Here is a 25787-nt window from a genome sequence, read left to right as displayed (position 1 = left end):
TTGGTACAGTAGACTTAGTGCTTAAACAAGGCAATGGGCTTGGTAAAAAGATACTACATGAAGAAATCTTAATTTGTTTCTTGCAGAACGGCTACGGTCAGAGGATGGTCAACCAATGGTACTAAAGTTAAAGGACTGGCCTCCAGGGGAGGACTTCAGAGATATGATGCCTACAAGGTAAGAAAACATTAGTATCAATACCTGCAGAGCTGCTGTAGGCAATGTAGGAGGAAAACATGCCTATGTTCTCTTTTTGCTTTCTAGGTTTGAGGACTTGATGGAAAACCTTCCCCTTCCTGAATATACCAAGAGGGATGGCAGACTTAATTTGGCTTCTAGGCTACCAAGCTACTTTGTCCGTCCTGACTTGGGTCCCAAAATGTACAATGCTTATGGTATGTGAGAATAGTTCTGTAGATGTTAATTTTTTGTGTCTCTTAGGGCATGTACAAGGCTGTGGCATTAATCAGAACTTGGTGCTTATTCTAGAGCATGCTGTCATTATTTTTTTTTAATTGGTCCTGTGATAGATTGCTGTGCTAGTCCTCTCTGTCAGATGTGCTCTTTTTTGCCTTGTGGTTTCCAATAGATGTGCATATGGTAAGTTTGTAAACTACAGGGTTTAAGGAGAAACTAATATATTTTAACATAAATTGATACACATAAGATGAAAATTAGCTGGCTTCTGGGCACTTCAGTCTGTGTGTTCACATTTCTGACCAGGGCTGTAATTTTTTTAATCCATGTCTAGCAACACAGACCACAGCATGCAAGAAAAACTCTCCCCGTGTTCAGCTACCTGAGTTGGATAGTCTTGTCTTAAGACTATAATTATATAGTAGGTAAATAGCATACAAATGGAGGAAACTTTTGTCTGAACACATACCCTGCATGTGGCTGTGAAGCATTAAACTTTCAACTGATTGTTAATGTAGCAGAGTGTAGAGGATATATTAACAATTAATATCAACTTGAATTACTTCAGTTCTGAATGTATGGTCTTTGAGGTCACAGTCAAAAGCAGGTTTTGGAGACTTTTAAAAGAAATTATTGTTAAAGTTCCAGGAGATTGATTTGGAAGAACATACTTTTGCAACTTTGGGGTAAGATAAAATTTAAAGTAGTTGCTCTTTGTATATACTGAAAAATATCAAATGATAAAGAGTTGTAGCCATCTTGCAAGGCAGTTATGTGGTAGCAAACTTACCCTAATGTAACTTCCATAGTACTCTTAAAATATTGATGAGGCAGGGTTGCAGGGTTTTGTAAGGTTTTGCATTCCAATTATTGATATATCTACACTAACAGCTCGCCTCAGCTCTTTAAAGCTTTTGCAGTTCTGAGGAAGCGTTTGTGGAGTTATTTTGGGGGTGTTTAGCAGTATGACATCACAAATAAAAGTTAAAAAAATAGGAGGTTGTGAATTTAGGCAGATTTTGCTTATTCAGTATGTAGTAACAGTGTTTGATGTTTTGGTTTATGTATTACTTGACGTGTAAGTTGAGTGAGAAGGCTGTACACCAAGTGGCTTATAATGTAATTGAAGAATATACAGGAGTGTTGCAAGGTGCAAGGTATCAGTCATGGCTAACTTGGCTGTGTTTTGCTAGTTGCTGGCAGTGGAAGGAGTAGTTGCATTTTGTTGATTTTTTTTTTTTTTTTTTTTTTTTTTTTTGCACAGAATGTAACTCTTTACTGCTTCATCCTTCTTAGATGTATAGGTCTTGGTCCAAAGAGAAAAAGTATTACACTTTGTTTACTTTCAAGTTAAAAGAAACACTTAGCTAGGTCTGTCTTCAAAAACAGTTTTTTGTATCATTTTGCTCTTAGCTGCTTTACAGAGAAAATAAAGGGTGGACCTAGACATAAAACCAGCAATTCTGTCTGTGTTGAATAAGAGTAACTTTTCTAGCGTATTATATGTATTTTGGTTGTAATTATAGCTTTGTTTTCTGAGTATGGGATGGAAAAAAGCTCTCAATAGTGAGGTAGTGTCTTTCATGTGCTTGGCATTTTCAGGCAATAAGATACAAAAATTGTGGCTGAAGCTTGGTTCTTAAAGTGGTATTCAGTTACCTAAACAAAAGGACTGTTTACAGAAATAAACAGTGAAGAACTCTTGTTCCCTTCAACAGGCTTTGTGTGTAAAGGACCCTTAAATACTGATCAATTTTTATATATAAATACATAAACTGTTTAACATAAGACCTACCACTGATGTTGTATTTGTATTTCCCAGCATACTCTGTGTGACTTACACCACTAGCAAATAATTAAGGAATGACACTTCTTTAATTATATCCTGCTGCATCTGGCAAAGCATATTTTTGACTGGGAGGTTATAAGGGTCATTACTTGTGTGAATTTGTCTGGCCTGTTTTTTCTACGCATATATTATGTTTATCCATGTTTGCATTTCAGTTGTGCTTTCTTAAAGTTCATGTTTAAACAGACTGGCTAAATTAGCTACTGTTTCTGGTTGGTTGTGGTGGGTACTGTACAGTAAGTTGAGTTCCTGTCCCCAGAAGCTTGTATTTTAAATAGGAAAGAGGTAAATACAATGGAGATCTTAAAACATAACCAGAAGTCTTCTGGTCATAATCACATTCTTATGTGTTGATACGAAGATTTTTTCTATTTTAATTTTTTTCCCCATGTTACATGCTAGAGGAGATGGTAAAGTAAAAAGAGAGAGCTATTAAAGGGTCAGATGAGAAGGTGAAAGAATTAAGCAGTAAACATTTGAAATCTTTCTTGGTTGTTTATAACCACTTGAGAGGTGTAAAATCATTCAATGTATAAAGGTACAAGCATTTGAGAGTCTGCAGCTGTTTTTCCATAGTTTCCATCTGAATTGTTAATGATGAATTGGACAGTAAGTGCTGTAAATTCAACTGATCCTATGGATTTTATAGCTGAGTATGAGAAAATAACCTGCTGGAGGTTTATACTTACAGCAGTCTAGTGACTTGCTGCATGCAGTATGATGCTAATGCCACTTAAAGCAATTGGGGTTTCTCTTGTACTTCCAAGCAAAGCAAAGTGGTGCCAAAGAATGCCTACTAACTTTGTGTTATGAAAGCTATGAGTCACTACTGCAGACTGTATAAATGACCCTCAGAGAGACAAAATGGTAAAGTACAAGTTCAGGCTTTGTTTTGCAAATGCTTTTCTCATGGCTTGGGTGAGCTACATTTGCTACTTCTGTTTCCTGCAAAATTAAAATACTAGTTATCAGTAAACTTTTTACTTAAGCCACACATGACATGAACATAACTACTTTAGGTGCCCTTTGACATTGGTTTCTGCTCTTACTGCTGTCTAAAGTTAGCATTCTAGAAAGATCTTAAAGCCAGGTTATATTTCTGTAAGAGCTTAAATAGAATTTGATTTTATTTTACACTCTATTATAGGCTTAATTACTGCAGAAGACAGACGAGTTGGTACCACAAACCTGCACTTGGATGTGTCTGATGCTGTTAATGTCATGGTATACGTTGGGATTCCCATTGGGGAAGGGACCCATGATGATGGTAATGTTTGAGGAAAGCTGTTTTCTGTCTGTTAAAAATTAGTTGTGTGTGAGAGAAAGCAGACTGTACCTTTTATCGTTTAAGTTTGTCATATCTATGATGTAGAATACAAATATACAAGGCATTTTGCTACGACTGCAGCACATATTTAAAGGTGCAGTAATGCTTCATTGGTTTCCAACTCTGGACACAGCAGAATTTTGCTAGAAATTAGGTATCTCCCTGAAGAAAGGAGGAAGACTCTTTTATTTGAATAGCTGCAGTTAGTTCAGTTTGAATTCATGACTACGCTTTTTGATTAGCTATGAATTGATACATTTCCTGAATTTTGTTAAGAAAAAGCTTGATATGCTTAGAAAGGGCACCGTATGATGCAGCAGTTGCAGTAGCATTGTGACTGGATTTAGTGGCTCAAAATATTCTTTCCTCTTCTGTATGTCAGAAATCAGAAGCTTTGTAATCATATCTCTTTAATGTGGATTCCTCTTTCAGAGGTTCTGAAAACAATTGATGAGGGAGATGCTGATGATGTAACAAAGCAGCGAATCCATGAAGGAAGAGAGAAACCCGGGGCATTGTGGCATATCTATGCTGCCAAGGATGCTGAAAAGATACGGGAGCTTCTCCGGAAGGTATGTCAATTACAGAGGAGGCTTGAGCTGACAGGATCCCTTGACTAGCTTGCTTACAACAGCTGAATAATACAAATTGCTATCAACGTCAAATGCATAGATATTCTAATGCTGTCTTTGAGGACATTAATAGTTACTACATTCCCAAGTTCTCAGCCTGGTCTAGAATCTTCATACTAATGCACATGTTGCTAGTTAAGACGCAAATGAACTTAAGGAAAGTAGTGTCCTGTCTTGAAATAGTTTGTTTGTTATGTTTTTTGGTACAGAGCTTCTTGTGAGCCAGCAATGTCAAGGTGCTCTGTCATGGTTTCCCTCCCACCCCCACCCCATATCTTGGCCCTAGGTCGGAGAAGAACAAGGCCAAGAAAACCCCCCAGATCATGACCCCATTCATGACCAAAGTTGGTACTTGGACCAGACCTTACGCAAGCGACTCTATGATGAGTATGGTGTACAGGGCTGGGCAATAGTGCAGTTCCTTGGAGACGCTGTATTCATTCCTGCAGGTGCTCCCCATCAGGTCAGTATGCCAGCTTTAGGACATTTGACAAATAGAATTTAATTTGAGGCATAGCAGACCTGTGACTTAAAAAGAACTGTTAGACAATACAGCTGACTTAGGTTCCTTTTTCTATGTATGCAGTTCTTACAGGAACTATTTTAATTGGATTTCAGTAATTATATTAGTAAAAATTCTTTAGATACCTGAGTTATGTGTGCAGTATTGTGATGGAATAAAAAAAAACCACAAGAAAACAAAGTAGGGTGAATGGTGGTAAAACATTTCTGTGTAGTGAAACTTCAGCCAAGGGAACAGAATTCCAAAAAATGTGGAGAACAGCAGAGAACTTGTTTTAGGGAACATTGGTGTATGTGGGAGAATAGGGACCATGTGAGAGATGTCATGTATTTTGTTCTGGTTTTACTATTCAACACAGTTCTGTGTGAGATCAGATAGGCTTCAGTTCTTGTTTCTGACAAGTAAATGTGGAAGAATCTAAGTGGTAGTAGGGTTTGGGATTTGGTTTGGCTTGGGGGGGGGGGCAGGGGGAGGGAAGGAGGGGTTTTTATGGTTCATTCAATCGTGATGTATCGATCATGTGATCTGGATATTTTTTTAGGTCCATAATTTGTACAGCTGCATTAAAGTGGCAGAAGATTTTGTATCTCCAGAACATGTGAAGCACTGCTTCCGTCTGACCCAGGAGTTCAGGCACCTGTCTAATACTCATACAAACCATGAGGATAAACTGCAGGTAACAATTTTATGACAGTGTCACTAAATATCTCCTGTGTTCTGCCAGCTTTGTTCCGTACTAGAAACATGTGGCTAGTGATATAAGAAAAAGTAGCAACTTTCTGTAACTTTGGAGGTTCTCATTTAATAAGTATTAAAAAAACTAATAAATGCATCAATGTCTACAGCGTTACATAAACAAAAACAAGTAAAGCTTTTGGATTTCCAGAGAACATTTCCCCCTGTTGGACTAACACATGTGTCAGCATGAACAAGTCTTTAAATGGCAGATCCTGAATGACCGAGAAGTGTGCTTATTTTGAAGAGAGATGTTTATTTGACCTGGTATTTGTCTCTCTATTGCCTAAAGAAAAACTGCTCTGAAAGCAAAGGTTTGATTATTTAAATTATGGATATGGTTTAGTGGTGGACTTGGCAGTGTGAGGTTTATGGTTGAATTCGATGATCATAAAGGAAGGTCTCTTCAAACATTACTGATTCTGATTCCCAAATGGGAAAATTATATGTGTTTTGGTTTGAAGAAGTGTGACTGCTTAAATAATTGTGCACAGAACATATTATGCACTGAAGCAGTACATTGTGTATAAGACGGTAAGCTGTACAGAGAGAAGACCAGGGCAGACATTTTTGCATTTTGCCTGTGTATGCTTCTGAAGAATTAGTAGAATTAGGTTGCTGGGAGTACTAGAGATTTTTCACCTTGTCTTTCTGAAAGATGCACAAATTACAAACATTTCTAGCCTCCATGCAAAGACAACGGAATGATTTGTTGCATCATTTTAATTTATAGGGTTAAAACATTGTTTTCTTGCTCCTTTGGGGTTTGAGTCATGTGAATCTGAGTGATTTGGATCACAAGGACTTTTCAAAATAAACTCTTATGTGTGACTTCATAGTGTACTTCCTCCTTGCTCTCATAAAAGAGAGACTTGGAAATCATGTGAGTAAATGTATGTTGCTGAATAATCAGAAAATGATTTGTTAATATCAGTGCAGTTGTGTAAAATACTTGCTGTCTGTGACAGCTAAATTTGTGCTGTTAATATCCTGAAGCAGTGATAGTATATACTTTGAATATTCTTCCTAACTCCTACAGATTCAGCTGTCCGAGTTGATTGTGGATATATGAGTCTCTCCTTGTTACTCTGTAGATATGGATTTTTTTTTCTTTCCTGTTACAGGTGAAGAACATTATCTACCATGCAGTGAAAGATGCTGTTGGCACACTGAAAGCTCATGAATCCAAGCTAGCTAGATCATAGGAATTTCTAATTCCAAATGCCCTGTGAACTAAGCCTTTTGCTCACAGTACATACAGGGACTGCACATGACTGCCTCTGCAGGTGCAGGGGCTTCTCACCAAGAGCTGGTGTGGTCAGAATTACACACACTCTTCAGGCACCGTTTTGTACGCTGCCTCAACACTCAAGGTCTAATGGAAGGTTGCACTATTACATGCAGAATTCCAGATTCTAGTGAAAGGTGCCATGTCCCTTTCCTGTGGCCTTTTGCAAATTGGAAGAACATGGAAACCACTTGGTGCATATTATGGTTAGAAATGGTATAAAGAGTGTGGATGGTTTTTTTTTTCCTCATGCCTAGTTAGACTCCACAAAGTTATTAGAAGAAATGTGCTGGAGGTGGGTTGTCCTACTGCAGACGTAGTTGATAACTGCTGAAGGAGTGTGACCAACAGTAGCCCAACTGCAGAAATTTAAGCAATCTTCCCATGTGAGATACAGGCCAAGGAAAAGAATAAAATTATTCTCTGCACTCCCCTTCTTGTAGCCATTTCTCTGTACACTGTAGAGGTGCAGAAATAAAGGGAGAACCCACTTTTTTTTTCCCCATGAGACTCCAGAAATAAAGAGAATTGTGTATTTAGTGAAAAACTAGGTTTGTAGTGAAACAGTTAATATTTCATGAAAGTAGATATTTTTAGTATTTTTAAAGTACCACACTGTTCCTGGATTTTTAAGGAAAGGCGCGTTACATTTAGTCTTCCTTACAATAAAATCAAGAACTGATTTTTAGAAACCAGTCCAAAATAGCACAAAACCAGCCAAAGGAGAGCGGATAGAAATCGACACCCCACCTCCCTTGCCCATATTCCTCACCCATCCTCCCCCCTCTCCCTATGCCACTTTGCTTCCTCAGAATGAGAAGTAAGAAGGAGTATAAACTCTGTTCTCATGTGGAGATGTTGTACATCTCTCCCTGCACTGGTGACTGCAGGCAATAGTTCACCCAATACCAGTGCTAACTGAAAACATCTATCCTTTCCAAAGTGAAGGAGAAGTTAACTTTCAGTGTCAACTTTGTCCAGAACTATTTTAAGTAAAATGTTCCTGCTTGATAGAACTGTATTCAGAATTTACTAATGTCAGCATTGATGCAACGGATTTCATTGTCCGGGTACACGGAGAAATGTATCTACCTTATATCCAGCTGTACTGTAGTGCCACCCGCAGGCCTGTTAATATGTTCACGGTTATTTCATTTTTTAAAAAATAAAGTCATTTACTGTAACAGCCTGAGCAGTTTCTTTCAGACTTGTACCCTCATCGTCCTGCTTTGAGTTTGTGTCAGCCTCTGCTAGTGCCAGCTGCCTGTTAACTTCTTGCCCTGTGTCTGACCAGAAGGCTTGAGTGTTCTACACCTTGTGGCCCACATATATGCTGAGAGCATACCAAGGTACCTGTGAAGTTTGGTTCTCTGAGGTAGTTTGGGTGGAGGATCTATCTTGTCATCTCTTGTGCTGTGCTCCCCACCTCTCACTGTCTTCCTAACAGGCTGGGGTTCAGAGCTGCCCTCTCTACTGGAGATACAGATGGGGTCGTAAAGGTTCCCTGGTTTCTGACCTTGGAGTTGTGATGGCAGCAGCAGTTCTGGTCACTGATGTGGCATGCTGTCAGCTTCTCAGGTTGGTTACTGGGTGCAGGTAGTTCACACCCAGACTTTTGCTGCTTTCATACCCTTGCAGCTGTTCTGTGAATACAGGCTAATTCAAGCCTGTAGGCCTGAAGGAAAGGGTTATCCCAGACCCATGAACCATTCAACTTCACAAGCATTTCTTGTGCAGTTCTGTTGTGCTCTGTGCATACAACCCATTCTGAATGGTTAATTACAGCTGAGATTATTTGTGTGTGTGTATATATATCAGGAATTAGAATTTGGTAAAGACAAAAAAGACAAAAGACCTGGCTATGCATAATGCAATAGCTTCAGTAACTTCCAGTGGAGTGATCTACACTGAGTTCTGCATCTCATGCTGAACCTTTGGTTTGAGCATATCAAACATTGTTTCTGTCCCTTGAATTTCCTCTTTCATTAGTCGGAATAGAATTAACCTAAAGCAATATTCATCCAAAATCAGAGGAATGATTTGCACAAAAATTAGACACTAAAGAAATTTGTAGCAATCCAGATTTTAGACCAGATGAGGACAGGAAGAATCTGTAAACTGATCTGGCAAACAAGTTCTTGTACCTTACATTTTAAAACTTTCATTCTTTATCTGGATTGTATGCATTGGGAGACAGAGTACCACAACTTTTTTTGATATTGATTAAAAACGTAACAATGTAGTCTGCAAGGGTAGTCTGCCAGGGTTAATTTTACAACACTTATATCTCTTGTCTGTTTGTAAACTATGCTGAGGCAACTGAACCAGGCAATGTAAACATGAGAAAAAATAGGTACTTAATACATCAAAGGCTGTGATCCATTTCTCTGAAAGATTCCAAGACAGCCTCTTGTAGAACCTGAGGATGTGAAGTCAGAATTGGAGCAGAGGAGTTAGATGCGAAGCAGTAAGTTGAATTTACCTGCAATACAAATAAGAAGGAAGTTACCAGGCACAGATACTCTTTAAAGTTATTGCTCCTATGTACATACAGTGTCTTTCTCCTTCCTCATTTCTGGCAGCCCTTTGATAGTTCTCTAAGCTTCTACAGTTGAGGTATTGGTTGAGCTGTATGACACATGCTAGTGGCTTATCATTCATCTTGTAAGCATTGCTTTGGTGGAAAAGCAGTGAGACTACACAGTGTGTGAGTGAAGTACCGTGTGGAAGCACCAGTGAACAGTGCATTTACCGATTCTGGTTACTGGTAACTAATCTGGTGGTCATCCTCAGTGTTTTCCCAAGCTCATTTCCTGCCTATCTGGGATGCACCAGCCTGCTTGTGGCCACTTCTCAATGTAACTCAGAATTTGACATCAGCCCACAGCTTCTTTTCCTCTTCATTGGTAGAGTCTTTAAGTTCCCTATTCTCAACCTTGAAAAAGAGCTGCAAGCTCCCACTAGGCATTTGAAAAATAGCCAGGCAGAACTCTTACTTCTCTCTCTTGTCTCCCTCAGCCTTACAAGAGTTTTTGTTACCTCTCTACTTCTATATAGGCTAATACAAAACCGGTAGAGTTTCAAAAGCTGGATGTAACAAGATACAGCTGCTTCCCCTAGGAAGGTCGCTTCTAACTTAAAACAGCTTTCAATCAGAAAGCATAACAGGTAAATAAGGGAAAAGTTCTCAGAAGAATTTCCAGTTCTAAGGTCCCTCAATGTCAGTTTATACTATCAGCTCGCACTTTTGTGTTTTCCTTACACCTTCCAGCATTTGATACTCCTCCATTTCAAACTGCACCTTTAAGCTTCAGAGAGGGTTCCCACTGTGTTCTTCCAATTCATCTTTCTTCATGAGACCCTTATTTATTCTGCTAAACTTGACCAGAGACACTTTGTATTCTTCAGCCCTAATTGCTGTTCCTGTGCATTACAGCAGCATCTGCCTGAACCAGTTTCAGCAGGATCTCAGATCTGACCTGGCATTGTTTTAAATGTAGCTTTGCTTAAGCTGCTCTACTCAAGGAATGGTTCATTTGATTCCCATGCCTTATTGTTTAGGCCATAGTAGATTGATAGGTCTTTGGTCACCTATTTTAATCATTTGTAAAACACAAATTTGTCATGAGTTATTTCAGCAACAGCACACCTTCAGGAAAAATATACAGCCTTAATTTGAAAACAATCGATGAGCTGTTTTCCTGGGTAGGTCTTAAGGTCTTAATTACACAGCAGTATACAGTATTACTGATAGCTTCATATAAGGAATACTGCTAATCATTCTATTTCAATTTGACCTGCAGCTGGCTTTTGTTCCAAAAATAGCCCTTCAGTACCAGTAGTACTTCCTTGTGGGAAAGTAAGTTAATGAACTAATTTCTTACTATTCTTTATGGAAAGAAATTGAGCTGCTTATTGCTAATTGAATTGCTAGCTTAAAATATAGTTCCTGAGGTTGCCCTAAAGCTCAGTGTGCCATGTAGCAATGAGCTGCCATGTCAGACATTCCCAAGACCACCTGCTTTACTAATGTTCATATTCTGTTGTTCATAACACAGTTTATTTATAATGCACTGTAAGTCTTCCTACTGCTCCTGAACAGTTTAAAAGGTAAGGCACAGTTTGTTTAGGTGCCACTTACCCATGGTGCAGTTATTTAGCCCTCTCACACTCTTAACACATTTTACTCGCCAGGTGTCTGAATTTTCTTTCTTCTGTTTGCATCTTTCACTCACCTGAGTATGAACCCATTACTTAAGTAAGAGCTGTTGCCATGGGATTCTCTGATATGAAACTGGTGCAGTTAGACTTATTTTGGTGAAGGTTATGCATGTTGGAGTTACTTGGAGGTAAGAGCGGATTCCTTTTATTCTGTTTGTAAGTCAGTTGCACCATCAGTGGTGTAAATTGTACAGCCCCTTTAGCAATCATTTTGTGGCCATTCATATCCAGAAGCAGACTATGACAAAATGTTCTTTGTCACTGTGTGTACAGACATTTGTTTTTTCAACTCTTACATGTAATGGAGAGTTGCTAATACTTTGTATTTTTCATCATTGCTCGTTATACTAAAGTTCATGCACTCATTAGAAGATTCTTCCTTAAGCAGCTCATTGCTTTTGCTCTTACTCTTTGTTTGGTCTCTTTTCATACAGGCTATTTGGCAAGTGATGAGACTTTGCCATAGTGCCTTCCTTCAGGGTTGGGTTGGGTTTTTTTTGTTAGCAGAAGAGCTACGATAGCAGCAAATAATTTTTTTTTTTAATTAAAAACCAGCTTACATAATGGTCAACATCATCAGGAATCTGTGTACAGGGCTTGCTCCATCAGCTGTAATGCACATACAGGCTACGGGGGGGAGGGGGGGGAGGCAGAAGGGGCCCATTCATTAGCTGTGGCACTGCCTGTCGACGGGGATTCTGGCGGAGTTGAAATGTAACAATTTCTGGTCTTTTGGTATGCTAAAGCATGCACATTCCCGCCCCACAACAAGGGGGTTTCACGCTCCTTTCCCCGTTCAGCCTTGTCTGTGTAGTTAAGTAATCTCTGGTCTCTGTTGAGCTTTCCAAGAGCACCGGATGATCATGGAAACTACGAAGCCTTCATCCCTCCGCTTTGACAACGAGTTAGTTTTGTTTTACGTCCGGCTTTGCGTGGAAGCCGTGGGCCTTTAAAATGCTTTTAAGCTTAACTGCTGATGCCTTGAATTGCCCAGAGGAGGCGCCTTTACAGAAGATGGCTTCTCCCATCCTGGTCTCTATTGCTCTATCTCCGAGCCACCCCGGGTCTTAGTTCGGCGCTTTCCCCTCGGTAACTCTCTCACGCTGTGCATACTGCTGCTGCCACCGTGCCGGGAGCTCCGATCGCTGCCCTCCCCGGGCCTGCTGCCGGGGCTCGGCCACCGCCGCTCGCGCTCCCCACGGCCCCGCCTGCGCGGGGGGGCAGCCGAGCGCCGGGGGCTCCGCAGAGGCGCGGGGCGGGATGCGGGATGCGGGAAGCGTTCGCCCTCCGCGGTGCCGGCTCCGCCCCTTCAGGCACCCAGGGCGGGGCTGCGCCTGCTGCAGGACCCTGCCCTTCAGGAGCCGCTTCCCGCCGCCGCCGCCATGGTCTCCTGGATCATCTCTCGTCTCGTGGTGTGAGTGCGGGCGGCCGCGGCCGGGGGTGTGCGGGGCGGCCGGGGGATGTATGGCGGTGCCGCTGCGGGGTCGACTGCGGGGCGGGCGGCTGCGGCGAGCCCGCGCGGGCTGCGCGGCCCAAGGGCGGTGTTGCGGAGGGGGCGAACGAGCCCCGCCTTGGGGGAGTCGCGGGGCACCCGCGTCCCGCCGGGAGTGGCCGGGGCCTTTTCCCGGTTGCGGCAGGTGGCGGTCGGGGTGCTGAGCGGTCTGTTCTTCTCGCAGGTTGATCTTCGGCACCCTCTACCCAGCGTACTCCTCCTACAAGGCCGTGAAGACGAAGAACGTGAAGGAATATGTGAGTTGGGGCTGGCCGCGCCGGCGCAGCGCCCTCCCGCCCCTCGCGGCGGCTCCGGGCTGTCCCCGGGGCTTCGGCCCCGCAGCGCGGCTGCGCGGGCAGCAGCCCCCGGCGCTCGGAGAAGTTGGCGGGGAAGGGCGCGTACGAAGGCGGGAGGAAACGGAGGAGATGTGTTTTTTTTCTCGCGGGATGCTGAGTGAGGAGGGAGCAGAGCGGGAGTGCTGCGCAGTGCATGCAGGTGGAGGTCCAGGGCACATTCTTTTTTCCCGTCTCGTCCGTACTCTGTGTCCCTTTACAGCTTTTTCAGTAGAACTTTCGTTGTCTTCCGAAAAGCTGAGTAATCCTGCTTGGTTTATGTCTCCCTGCCAGCCGTGCTTGTGATCAGTGTTCTCTGTTAGTCAACGCCTTATCTTCCTCCCGTTCTGGAATCGGTTTTACCCTGTCTGTCATTACAGTTACCGCGTTTAAAACACCAAATGCTTTTTAGGGATGTGATGTGTCATCTTCGTACATCTAAGTTGATCAGTGGAGATAAGAGCTGTTTGGTTTATGGGTGGGATGTGTTTCTGTTATCTAGAGCAAGAAGTAACCTGATGGAGAAGAAATGGTGAATAGCACATAGTTTGTCAGTATTACCTTGGTGTGCCATCTGAGACTTCTCATCCCTCTCAGTCTGATTGCTCCTTTAGAAATAACACGTCGGCTATAAACATTGCAGGATCCGTTTCTGTCTCATGGTGCTTCTGTCCTCTAGAATTGCCTAGACCTTTCCCATGTGCTGGCTTAAAATTCAGCCTACTGTTTTTTGAAGAAGATGCCAGCTGAGGTGAGAGTCTTGCTCATAGTGGACAGCTTTACAAACCACAACATCTGGCTGAAGTATTTTGGGGTTTGCTCTTGAGTTTTGAGGGCTTTTTATACCAGTTTCAGTAGAGAAGTCAAAATATGAATGTTCATGAGGTAACTGATACAGTTTTGAGTGAGTATTAGAGATACAGTCAGAAATATGAAGAGCCTTACTAAATGTTGAAATTATGAAATTAGAAACTGAAAAGAAAGTATAACAGAAACTATCTGGATAATTGCATGATCCTGTGACTTCATAGTTAACTTTGAAGTTATGTATGAAATAGTATTGTATACTGTATTCTTTGGCCTTCCTCTCCGCTCTCCTTCCTGTTGCCTGTAACCTTCATTTATTGCATGAAATGTGTATTTTTTTTTTTTTTACCCAGAATTTTATTCTGGCTCATGAGTGTCACGGAATGGTTGTGTTCCAGCCACGGAATCTGTGTTGACTTTAAGACAGACTCAGATTTCAGAATTTAAAATTGTTCTGTTGAGAACTTGAGGGGAAAAAAAAGAAATTTTTTTTTTTTTTTTTTGAAACTCCAGAGTTTGCTTGTTCTGGAGCTCAAAGACCTGGTAAATGTGGAGCCTTTGAACGTGTGGCTATTCTTTACAGCAAAAACTTGCATCTTTTCTGTGGATAGGTTAGCTGTGGAGGTACGTAAATGCTGTGTTTCCTTGCAGAATCTGATTTTCTTTTGGTAGATGTTATCTAAATTACTGTAAGACTTCTCTAATCTTATGGCAAAAAAGAAATAAGACACAGTACTTGAGTATCATAAAGTTATCTTAACAATAATATCAATTTATCATCTGGTTGTGAGCCCACTAGGGCTAATGTAGAAAAGTATGGCATTCATTTTAGGGTTCTGTTTAACATTCAGTTGAGACTGTTTTCCTGATGTACATAGTTCTGCTTTGCTACAGCAGAAAATTCTCTCTTGTTTTTAGTTTCAGTGAAAATACTGGAGTTGGCTCAAGGAAACGTATTTAAACTGCTAAATCTGATTTTATACTATAAATTATTTCTCTTTGAGAGGACTGTATCAGAAATAAGAATTTAGACATTGGACTGGTATTTGCCTAAGTCATTTATGGTTGGAGGGCTTCTTCCTTAACATAAGATGGGGGGAAAACTGATCTTATTTGGAAAACAGGACAGGAGGCTGTTCTGTTCAAACAATTCTTCATATGGAAAACTTGAATGATGTGCTCTGCATTTTCAGAGCCAGCTGTGTCTATGTAATACTATTTGCTTGTAGTGCTTAAGAACCAGTGTTGGTGGGGGAGAAAGATCCTACAGGTGTATCTGTGCTAGAGTGTATGGATTGAAGGTTGAGTTGATGCAGAACAAGCTACCACAAGCAGTCCATCAGTGGCATCAGAGTACAGTGCAGACTTTCTCTTTTCCCCAGCCATGATACAAATTTGAGAAATCCTTGAGCACCTGTGACAGATTGCTCCTAGTAGCTCAGAGTAGTTTAAAAGTAATTTCTTTCTTATGTGTCATCTTCACCTTTGGTCAAATCTACCTTCCAATTACGCTTATGCATTTACTGAATTTGTTTTTGTTCTTTGTGCAACTTGGGAGACTCTGGGCAGTTAGCTGAAATTGGTGGTCATCAGCTTGAGCAGTAAGATGTGACTCCTTTTAATGGACTGAAGAAAAACATGGCCTGGTTTGACCCTCAGTTTTTGAACATGTTTGTAATCTGTGACTTAAGAAACATCGTAAGATGTTCTTCTAGTTTCTGGTCATCTGCACATCAGGGACTTCTAGAGCTAGAAGTTGAATCCTTCTAGTTTATTTAAGAGCTATGTTTGGTTTCGTCTTTGACTGCAGGGCATAGGGTTAAGGATGGCAGGAGGAGACAGAGACCTTTGCCCAGTATCAAAGATGTGAACACAGAGTATTTAAATAGTAACAAAGCAGTGTTTTTTGTTCTTTTCTGTTCCTCTTCTGATACTTCTAGCATTCTGTTAGCAGAATGAAAATGTACAATGAGCACTGAGCTTACGGTTTCATCAGGCTGTCTACAGTGACCACTTCTGAGTGGCATGAGCTAATTTATGTTATCACAATAGTTTTCAGTTAAGAAAAAGCAGATAGTCTAAGTTCATTACTTGGTATTTAATGATATTTAGTGACAAAATGTCAACTGGAGATCCATCAGTATCCGTTTCTGAATTCTTGAATCAACTCATACCTAATCCTCTGTATAGGAAAGTATCTTCTGCACATTTTTTCATCTTACTGTTCACAACCTTTTCAAGAAGATGTGCAGCACAGATCTCAACACTGATTCATGTGTGATCCCACTGGTAACCTTCCTTGTTGTGAAGAATGGCAGTTTATTTTTACCCTCTCTTTCCTCTCTTTTAACCAGTTGTTAATCCTCAAGAGTCCCTTCATTTTTATCCTAGACAATTTAGCTTCTTTGAGTGTTTATTCAGGCCTGTCAGAAAGTTTGTAGAAACACGCCCTGCCTGTGAAGGAAGCACTGTATCAAGAGCCATGGAAACCTGCAAAGAATTTCGCTACATTTGGGAAATTAATTTTTTTTTCTGAAAAAAACCATATTCCTAATTATATAGAACCATAGAATAGTTAGGGTTGGAAAGGACCTTAAGATCATCTTGTTCCAACCCCCCTGCCATGGGTAGGGATACCTCACACTAAACCATGCCACCCAAGGCTCTGTCCAACCTGGCCTTGAACACTGCCAGGGATGGGGCACTCACAACCTCCCTGGGCAACCCATTCCAGTGCCTCACCACCCTAACAGGAAAGAATTCCCTCCTTATATCCAATCTAAACTTCCCCTGTTCAAGTTTTAACCCATTACCCCTTGTCCTGTCACTACAGTCCCTAATGAAGAGTCCCTCCCAGCATCCCTATAGCCCTCTTTCAGATACTGGAGGGCTGCTATGAGGTCTCCACGCAGCCTTCTCTTCTCCAGGCTGAACAGCCCCAACTTTCTCAGCCTGTCTTCATACAGGAGGTGCTCCAGCCCCTGATCATCCTCGTGGCCTCCTCTGGACTTGTTCCAGCAGTTCCGTGTCCTTTTTGTGTTGAGGACACCAGAACTGCACACAATGCTCTGAGTGAGGTCTCACAAGAGCAGAGTAGAGGGGCAGGATCACCTCCTTCGCCCTGCTGGTCATGGTCCTATTGATGCAGCCCAGGATACGGTTGCTTTCTGGGCTGCGAGCGCACACTGGAGCCGGCTCGTGTTCATTTTCTCATTGACCAACACCCCCCAAGTCCTTCTCTTCAGGGCTGCTCTGAATTTCTTCTTTGCCCAACCTGTAGCTGTGCCTGGGATTGCCCCGACCCAGGTATATGACCTTGCGCTCCTATAGTGCAAAATGATATGTGCTAATTGTTTTTATTACTGCCTTCATTTTGCCTAATATTGAAGTAAGATTTACTGGTATGTAGCTTCTCTGAAATCTCTCGCACATTGGGATCCCTATTTGCCACCTTTGCTTTATTATTCTTCACACACTTTTTCATACAAGAGCTGATTTATGTTGCTGAATTGAAGGGTTAAACATTTGTTTAATAGAGTTGCTTTAGAAGTTGAGTGAATGATGCCTGGTCCTGTTCAAACGGATGATACAAGGGCAAAACTAAAGGCAGGAGAGCACCATAAAGTACAAGTTTTGCTACTTTCTGTGGTGAAAAAATACATAATAAAGTGGAAATAATTTGGACTACTAATCACTATCTTCAGAACCATCCACTGTGTTAGAGGAGTTGGATGCAGTATAATTTTTGTGGGGTTTTTTGTTTGTTTTTTTTTTGGGTTTTGTTAAGGAAGTTTTGGAAGCTCTTTCAAGAACAGATCACCAAATTCCCCAACACAGACAAGTTTGGGGAGATAACTGCTTTTATAACTTCATTTGCTGTAACAAAGACTGTCACTAAACTGTTCATGTAATTTTAATACATGGATTAATGTGTGGCTTTAATATGTGGAATTTCTTTAATTCAGTTTGCTTTTTGTGTCTATTCTTGATGACACTAAAAGTGCTAAGTTGATTTTAGCAAAGGTGACCTCTTCTTTCCATTTATCTGCTACTTATTTTTATGTCTGAACAGCATAGAAAACTGGCAGTTTCCCACATAAGATATCGACTCTTTTACTATTAGGCATTTTTGGGTAGCAGTTTTTATAATTCAGCTGATTCAGAGACTTGCTACTAAAACAGGATGGGGGAGAGTGTGTGTGTTAATGGGGGATTATTTTATGTTTGCTTTGAAAGAAATATCTACTGCTTGGAAGAAAGGTGTGAGAAAGTAGGGAGATAGATGACAGGCATACAGATGTACCTTAACAGCACAAAGTAGACCTTAAACAGGAAGACGAGTTTGTGGCATGTTTTTTGCTTTCTTACCTCTCTTAACGAGCCTTTATTTAAAAAGAGCTCCTGTGATTTCTGGGCATAATGATTAAGGCAAATAATGCTTACTAATAAGAGCAAAGTCCTATATCTCTTGGTTTTGTGGTTTGGAAAATACAGGGCTACAGTTTAAACTTTTGTGTGTGTGTATGTATTTATTACAATAATCATGATACATGAAAGAATATAACTTCTTGAAGTGAACTGCTAGCTCTTTTTAGATAGCTTATTTGGGGCTTTTGCACAGTTGCTCATGGTACTGCAATAGGGTGTGCATTCATCAGTGTACCTGTATGCATTTATATAGTTAGAGCACATTAATACTACATGTTTTCCCAAACTATAATGTACCATTAAGTATGGACCCTCCTCCATTATTGATAATATATGCCCTTCTTGTTGTGGAATTCATCGTAATGTGTGGAGATGATGAGTCATTTTTACTGAGAAGACGTTTTGCCTTTTTCTGGATTCTGATGGATATGCATTGAGTGGTTGCTCTTTTGCAGGTGAAGTGGATGATGTACTGGATTGTGTTTGCCTTTTTTACCACTGCAGAAACACTTACAGACATTGTTCTTTCTTGGTGAGTTCCTTGGCAGTATGGGATGGGGGGGGGGGGGTGGTGGTGTTGCTTGTTTGATTGCTTTTTAAAGAAGGGAGGAGTAGTGTTAGGATGCTAAGAATAAACTCTCTTTAGGCATTTTCAGTCCCTCTGAAGAGTCTGCAGGTTTGCAGATACTGTGGGTAGTAGTTGCTGTCTTACCTTTCTTCTGTACTGGCAAACAGTTGGAATAAATGCGCAGCATCTGTAAGAGGATCTTCATAATATCAAACATTTTTGAGAGACTTAATTGGAACTGGTGAAGTTTGAGAAACGGAGGTATAAAAGATACTTAAAAACAAAAAAAAGATGGTAGAAGGAAGGGGCCTGTTTTGCTTTGCCAGGCCCTTGTATGGAGGAGCAGATCAAATGCACCTCTGTGCTCCGAGAGGTGTTTTCCATGATTAAATTCTCTTCTACTAGTGGGAGTGGGGTGGAGTTGTGGGAAGCAGGTTCTTAATCCTTGCAGTGCTGTGTTTTGTGCTTGGCAATATGGACGCCTCCAAAAATGACAAATCACTATTACATGTCTTCAACTGAACCTTCCGAACAGGCAGTCTTCAGTTTCTTCATTTGCTTTAGTGTTTGAGCTTTGCGTACATCTCTGACAGAATACTAGTCAAGAATTCTATCTCTTAAAGAAACATGAAATGGCTACACACCACACATGCCTCACAAAAACACTCATCAGTTTTGCCTCTTCCTGCATAAACTTTCAAAGGCAAAGATCTAAAAAGAACAAGAGCTTTGGCTTGTTCACATGCTTAAAATGGACTGCTAAAACCAGAAGTCTCTTACTACTAACAGAGAAAGAAAGTTTTTGTTCACTGGTTTCAGTCTTTGCTACTGTTTCTTCCCAGAAACTTTATTGGGTGAGGGTTAGAGATGAGATGTCCATGCTGCCAGCTCTTTTCTATTTACACTGATCCTCCTGTAGAGTGTTACCTGTGGAGTACCTACTGGAAGCTTCAGAAACTGAGCCATCAGCCTTAGCAGGAGCTTCAGATTTCTTTTTCTCCATTTGAAAAAAGGAGGTCATAGTTGAAAACTTTGGAAAATGAGATGTAAAGTAATGCAGTATTAATAGCCAGGGGATACTCTCTGAACAAACTTCAGAATGATGAGAGTAGCTATCAGATTGTAATTTGGTGTGTTTGCAGGGCTGAGAGATGCCCTGTTTATGGAGTTTTCATGGCTATGGATGAAAGACTAAGTGAGACTCGGAGCAGGTATGTTCTAGGATTCCAGAGGGTTCTGCTATTATGACCTGATATATTGATTCTTTTGTTTCTGAGCCGTTATATCTTGTCTTTGTTCTTTCTGCCTGTACTGCTTTCTGCCAGTTGTCTCCATCTGTCCCTGTGCTAATCTTGATACCAGTTCTCCATCTTTCTCTCTGTCTCGCTCTTCCTCCCCCCACCCCTTTCTCTCAGGTTTCCCTTTTATTTCGAGCTGAAAATCGCATTTGTCATTTGGCTGCTCTCCCCTTACACCAAGGGCTCCAGTGTCCTCTACAGGAAGTTTGTGCACCCAACGCTCTCCAATAAGGAGAAGGTACTCACTTGTTAGAAGATACTGACCTGTTTGGGATGTGACCGACTTTTGATTCAGTTATGCTGCAATAAAAACTGAAATGCAGGAATCGTGCTTGTGCTGACATTAATCGATGTAGAATGATTCTCTCTCTGACAGCAGTGGCATCCTGCAGCTTACTGAAAATTGTAACATAGCCAGTAGTTTGCCTAATGCTTAGAAAGCATGTTTGACTAACGCAGTGTCATGAGCCCTTATTGTCAGTAGTTAAGCTCTTCGAATTACAATATGAGCAGCATGTTCTGTAGTTACGCTGTTTTTTTCACATTGTCAGTTTAAGCAGCTCCTTTGTTTCGGTTGTTACAATTTGGAAATAGCATACTTTGAGGAAAAGTTGCATTTGCAAGCTTTCTGTAAGTAGCAGAGTAGCTTCAGTTATGTGATCAATGACAGCTGTTGATGGTAGTCTGGAAGAAAGTGTCCAGATGAGCTTTGGGGCTTTAAGGGTGATGGTGGGGGAACTTTGATTATGTTTGTAACAAGCAGCTAAATGCCATGTTCCACATTACCTTCCTAGGAAATCGATGAATACATTACTCAGGCTCGTGACAAGAGCTATGAAACCATGATGCGAGTTGGCAAGAGAGGGTTAAACCTTGCTGCCAATGCAGCAGTTACTGCAGCTGCAAAGGTAATACAACACCTTCTGTAACATTCAGGAATCCCCCAGAAGTTTAGTTTTGTGTGCCAGCAATTAGTAGTATGAGTTTGTTAGAGATGCTGGTACCTGTGGACACCAATCTACTTTTCCTTTCCTCCAGTTTGCCTTGTGATTAATTCCATCCTTTGCCTTAAGAAAAGTGAGGAAGAGTGGAATGGATTTTGCTTTAACCTCTTTTCTTTTGGTCTTGGGAGCATACTTTTCTTTTTCCCTTTTCTCTTTTCCCAGAGTACCCTACTGGGGAATAGGACACCTTTTCTCTTCTTCTGAATGATCCCATGTGAGATGATCTTGGTGAAGGTGAAGTTCCCTTGACCCTTACTATTTTGCCATCTTAGGGCCAGGGAGTTTTGTCTGAGAAGCTGCGAAGTTTCAGCATGCAGGATCTCACTCTTATCCGGGATGAAGATACTGTGCACCTGCGAAGCCGGGAGCCACAACTGCACTCATCTGGTGGGAGTCTTCTTGAAACCATTGAGGATTCAGGTACAGAACACTGTCCTGGGTTCAGGAGTAAAAGGATTTTTTTCTCCTTCTTAGTAGCTGGTGCAGTGCTGTGGTTTTGACTTTCAGCCTGGGAACAGCACTGGTAACACCGATGTTTTTAGTTGTTGCTAGGTGATGTTTACTCTCACCAAGGACTTTTCTTAGTCTCATGCTCTGCCAGGGAGGAGGGGAAGTCGGGAGGAAGCATGGACAGGACACTTGACCCAAACTAACCAAAGGGATATTCCACACCACAGCATGTCATGCCTACTGTATAAACGGGGGGAATTACCCAGAAGGCCAGATCACTGCTCGAATCAGGCTGGGTATTGGTCGGAGGGTGGCGAGCAGTTGTATTTTCTTCCCTTGTTATTTCCCTTACCATCATTATTATTATTGGTGGTAGCAGCAGTGGTTTTGTGTTATACCTTAGTTATTGGACTGCTCTTATCTCAACCTATGTGAGTTACATTCTTTCCATTCTCCTCCCCACCTCTCTGGGAGTGGGGGGAGGAAGGGGCAGGGAGTAAGCGAGTTGGTGGGCAGTTCTGAGTTACTGCCTGGGCTTAAACCATGACAAACATCCCTGCTAGGCCATCTACTAACACATCTCTACTTTTTGGATTATCCTTGTTCAGGATTGTTGACATCTCCCTTTCATGTGGTCCTTCGGGATGGCCCATTTTAGATTTTATGTGATTTTTCAAAAGTATTTGCTAAAACTTTCTCTCTTATTGCTTAGCTTCCTGTTACTCCTCAGGAGAGGAGAGCAGTGTGGCACAGAGGTCTAATGGAACCCCACTGGAGACTAGAACAGACCCATCAGATGAAGATGCAGGAGATAAACTTCCTAAACGTACCCAGAGTCTCAAAACTCCTAAGAAGATGATGAAAGCTGAGGTAAGCTGGTGGGTAAATTATTCCCAGTACATATGTTGATTTGTGAGGTTTGTTGGAAGGCTCATAGTCTCACTGCATTTAAAAGCTGTTTACATGCAAGGTCCTGCACCTGGGTCGGGGCAATCCCAGGCACAGCTACAGGTTGGGCAAAGAGATTCAGAGCAGCCCTGAAGAGAAGGACTTGGGGGTGTTGGTCGATGAGAAAATGAACACGAGCCGGCTCCAGTGTGCGCTCGCAGCCCAGAAAGCAACCGTATCCTGGGCTGCATCAAAAGGAGCGTTACCAGCAGGACGAAGGAGGTGATGCTGCCCCTCTACTCTGCTCTTGTGAGACCTCGCCTGGAGTATTGTGTGCAGTTCTGGTGTCCTCAACACAAAAAGGACATGGAACTGTTGGAACCAGTCCAGAGGAGGCCACGAGGATGATCAGGGGCTGGAGCACCTCCTGTATGAAGACAGGCTGAGAAAGTTGGGGCTGTTCAGCCTGGAGAAGAGAAGGCTGCATGGAGACCTCATAGCAGCCTTCCAGTATCTGAAGGGGGCCTATAGGGATGCTGGGAGGGACTCTTCATTAGGGACTGTAGTGACAGGACAAGGGGTAAGGGGTTAAAACTTGAACAGGGGAAGTTTAGATTGGATATAAGGAAGAAATTCTTTCCTGTTAGGGTGGTGAGGCACTGGAATGGGTTGCCCAGCGAGTGCGAGGTATCCCCCCCTATGGCAGAGGGGTTGGAACTTGGTGATCTTAAGGTCCTTTCCAACCCGAACTATTCTAGGATTCTAACTTTGTTGGACTCAGTCTTTGCTAGTTGAATCCTACATCAGAGGACTTGCTGTCTACTTGCTGTACTAGTCTCTAGCTTTTGTATTTTTATCATGCCTGTAAGCCTCTGTCATAAGCTAGGTCCTCGCTTCTCTTTCATTCAGGTTTGTGTTGAAGAGTGGGAGCATTAGATATTTTTAACATGTTTCGTTTACTGTCTCTTCTTTCCTGACTGTTACAGTCTGAATATATAATACTACTGTGACATTTATCCCTGGGACAGCTCTTTCTTCTCATCTAAAATACATTAGTTCTGTACCTAGAACTAATGTTCTAGAACTAATGTACCTAGAACTAATGTTAGGCCTTCCTGGACTTCTGCATATTAGATATGGGGAAAATGTAATTTCCCCCTCCTCAACACTCCCCACACCCATCCTGCTCCTTCCCCACCTTGAGGGTTTTGTCTAGAAGTTCGGGTAACTAGTCACTGTTGCCATCTCCTCTGTATGCCATGGCTTGATCCAGGATATTTACAGCCATTCAGATGGGGCATGAGTTGCCTGTATTCTTATTATTAAACAAACCATATAGGAAAATAAAGGCAACTGTGTACAAGAGTCATTTTAGCTTAACAGTCTTTTGAGGTGCTTCTTTCCAGGTTTTGACTCATACTTGAATGTTTCTTGTTGTTTGATTTGCACATGATAAAATGGTTGTCCCTTTTTGTGCAGTGTGATCTTGTTTGCTTGATTCAGCTCAGGCTCACATTGTTGAGCTTTTCAGGCTAAATATTGAATTATTTCGAGGAAAGTAATTGCTTAGAGCATCAATTTTAGTTGTACTGTTAACCTCATCTTACAATGTACAGGAAACTTTTGCGTATAAGTACTGTTTATAACAGAATCACAGAATAGCTGAGGTCGGAGGGGACCTTTGCAGATCATCTGGTCCTACCCCACTGCTCAAGCGAGGCTATCTAGAGCCTGTTTCCCAGGACCATGTTCAAATGGCTTTTGAATATCTTCAAAGATGAACATGTACACATAAAGATGCATTTAAAATCAGACTGAATCTTTTTTTAATGCCCAGGGCTTACTTCTGAGTTGACCCCTCTTCTTTCTTCTCTAGCATATTAGACTGTATGTGAAAACCAGAGCAACAACATTTGATTCTAAGCTTTCCTAGGGAGAAATTTTTAAAGTGAAATCATGGAAAGAGAGTAACGACTCTTCAGTGCTGTTTATTCTGAATACAGAAATTCCAGTAAAGCCCTTTTGCAGGCATATTGGGTCTTATGCTTGGTCTGTTTGGAGCTTTAGTTCAAATGTAGGAATTGTAGGAGACCTTGAACTGAGATGTCTGAAATTGCCCAGAAGGTCTGAATTCATTATAGATCATAAATGCCCTCTTCTTGCCAATATCTAGAATGAAAGACACTGGACTAAAGTGTGCAAACCAGTTTAAGATATTTCTACATCTTTCGGATAATTGTCTTTGGGATTGCAGTCAAGAAGCACAAAAGTTATAACAGTGAAGTGTTATATGAATGGTACCAGTTAGAAATATCACTATGTCTAATCTTTTGTCAAGACAGCTGACTTCAGTTTTATTATCATACTTGCCCAGCTTTAGAACGTCTTACTCTTCTGGTTGCTCTTTGACGGATATGCTCAGACTGATTTGGTTACTAAAAAAAACAAAATGAATGGTTAAATAGCTTTTCTGAAAAAAAACAGATGACATGAATTTTCATCTTTGACATCTTTATCAGCAACATGGGCAGTGGGATTGAGGGCACCCTGAGCAAGTTTGCCAATGACACCAACTTGTGAGGTGCAGTTCACATGCTGGAGGGACAGGATGCCATCCGGAGTGACCTGAACAGGCTGGAGAGGTGGGACAGTGTGAACCTCATGAAATTCAACAAGTGCAAGGTCCTGCACCTGGGTCAGGGCAGTCCCAGCACAAATACAGGCTTAGTGGAGAATGGATGGAGCAGTCCTGAGGAAGACTTTATCATGTTGATCAATGAGAAGCTCCCCATGACCCAGCTTCATCATGCACTTAAGCCCAGACCCCCACCCCCCCCCCGTGTGCTGGGCTGCATCCCCCGAGCGTGAGCAGCAGCTCAGGGAGGGGATTCTCCCCCTCTACTGTGCTCTGGTGGGACCCCCCTGCAGTCCTGATCCAGCTCTGGGGCAGCAGCACAAGAGGGATGTGGAGGTGTTGGAGTGAGGCCAGAGGAGGCCACAGAGCTGCTGCGAGGGCTGGAGCAGCTCTGCTCTGGAGCCAGGCTGAGAGAGCTGGGCTGGGGCAGCCTGGAGAAGAGAAGGCTCCTGAAGGGGAGACCTTAGAGCAGCTCCAGTGCCTAAAGGGGCTCCAGAAAATCTGGAGAGGGGCTTTGGACAAGGGCCCATAGGGATATGCCAAGGGGAATGGCTTTAACCTGCCAGAGGGGAGACTGAGATGAGCTCTTAGGCAGAAGCTCTTCCCTGTGAGGGTGCTGAGGCGCTGGAACAGGGTGCCCAGAGAAGCTGTGGCTACCCCATCCCTGGCAGTGTTCAAGGCCAGGTAGGACACAGGGGCTTGGAGCAAGCTGCTCCAGTGGAAGGTGTCCCTGCCTGTGGCAGGGGTTGGAGCTGGATGAACTTTAAGATCCCTTCCAACCCAAACCAGTCTGCGAGTCTATGAATAGGGTCATCATATTATAGTTGTTTTTGTCCTCTGTTTTCACTCTGCATTCTTGTATCTTTCTGTTAGACATTTAGGTGTTAAACTAA

The 25787-nt window shown here is 42.0% G+C and overlaps 2 protein-coding genes across 15 annotated transcripts in view; both read left to right on the top strand.

Annotated features, from left to right (window-relative positions):
• Positions 1 to 7955, top strand: part of KDM3B (lysine demethylase 3B) — a 56624-nt gene extending 48669 nt beyond the window's left edge. For 4 of the 6 annotated variants that reach the window (XM_062627730.1, XM_062627731.1, XM_062627733.1 and 1 more), the window contains 7 exons: positions 87 to 177; positions 265 to 395; positions 3414 to 3533; positions 4026 to 4165; positions 4512 to 4688; positions 5290 to 5424; positions 6608 to 7955. In XM_062627730.1, the coding sequence (XP_062483714.1) occupies positions 87 to 177; positions 265 to 395; positions 3414 to 3533; positions 4026 to 4165; positions 4512 to 4688; positions 5290 to 5424; positions 6608 to 6688 (875 nt within the window). In that variant the 3' untranslated portion in view covers positions 6689 to 7955. Of the gene's footprint in view, positions 1 to 86; positions 178 to 264; positions 396 to 3413; positions 3534 to 4025; positions 4166 to 4434; positions 4689 to 5289; positions 5425 to 6607 lie in introns of those variants that run through there. The other 2 variants (XM_062627735.1, XR_009966467.1) reach the window with 2 other exon arrangements.
• Positions 7956 to 12244: 4289 nt separating this feature from the next.
• REEP2 (receptor accessory protein 2) overlaps positions 12245 to 25787 on the top strand; it is a 35446-nt gene continuing 21903 nt past the window's right edge. For 4 of the 9 annotated variants that reach the window (XR_009966468.1, XR_009966469.1, XM_062627743.1 and 1 more), the window contains exons 1-8: positions 12258 to 12406; positions 12669 to 12741; positions 18507 to 18583; positions 19762 to 19830; positions 20035 to 20155; positions 20712 to 20825; positions 21194 to 21341; positions 22084 to 22241. Coding sequence is in view for 7 of the 9 variants with exons in the window: in XM_062627743.1 (XP_062483727.1) it covers positions 12375 to 12406; positions 12669 to 12741; positions 18507 to 18583; positions 19762 to 19830; positions 20035 to 20155; positions 20712 to 20825; positions 21194 to 21341; positions 22084 to 22241 (792 nt within the window). In the remaining 2 variants the exon portion in view is untranslated. Of the gene's footprint in view, positions 12407 to 12668; positions 12742 to 18506; positions 18584 to 19761; positions 19831 to 20034; positions 20156 to 20711; positions 20826 to 21193; positions 21342 to 22083; positions 22242 to 23245; positions 23608 to 24135; positions 25075 to 25787 lie in introns of those variants that run through there. The other 5 variants (XM_062627741.1, XM_062627742.1, XM_062627744.1 and 2 more) reach the window with 5 other exon arrangements.

The sequence above is a fragment of the Pezoporus occidentalis genome, unplaced genomic scaffold, assembly GCF_034315485.1.
Source record: "Pezoporus occidentalis ecotype Australia unplaced genomic scaffold, CSIRO_AGI_Poc_V1 ctg305, whole genome shotgun sequence".
In the NCBI taxonomy this organism is placed as follows: domain Eukaryota; kingdom Metazoa; phylum Chordata; class Aves; order Psittaciformes; family Psittacidae; genus Pezoporus; species Pezoporus occidentalis.
This window is presented reverse-complemented; position numbering and strand designations above follow the sequence as displayed.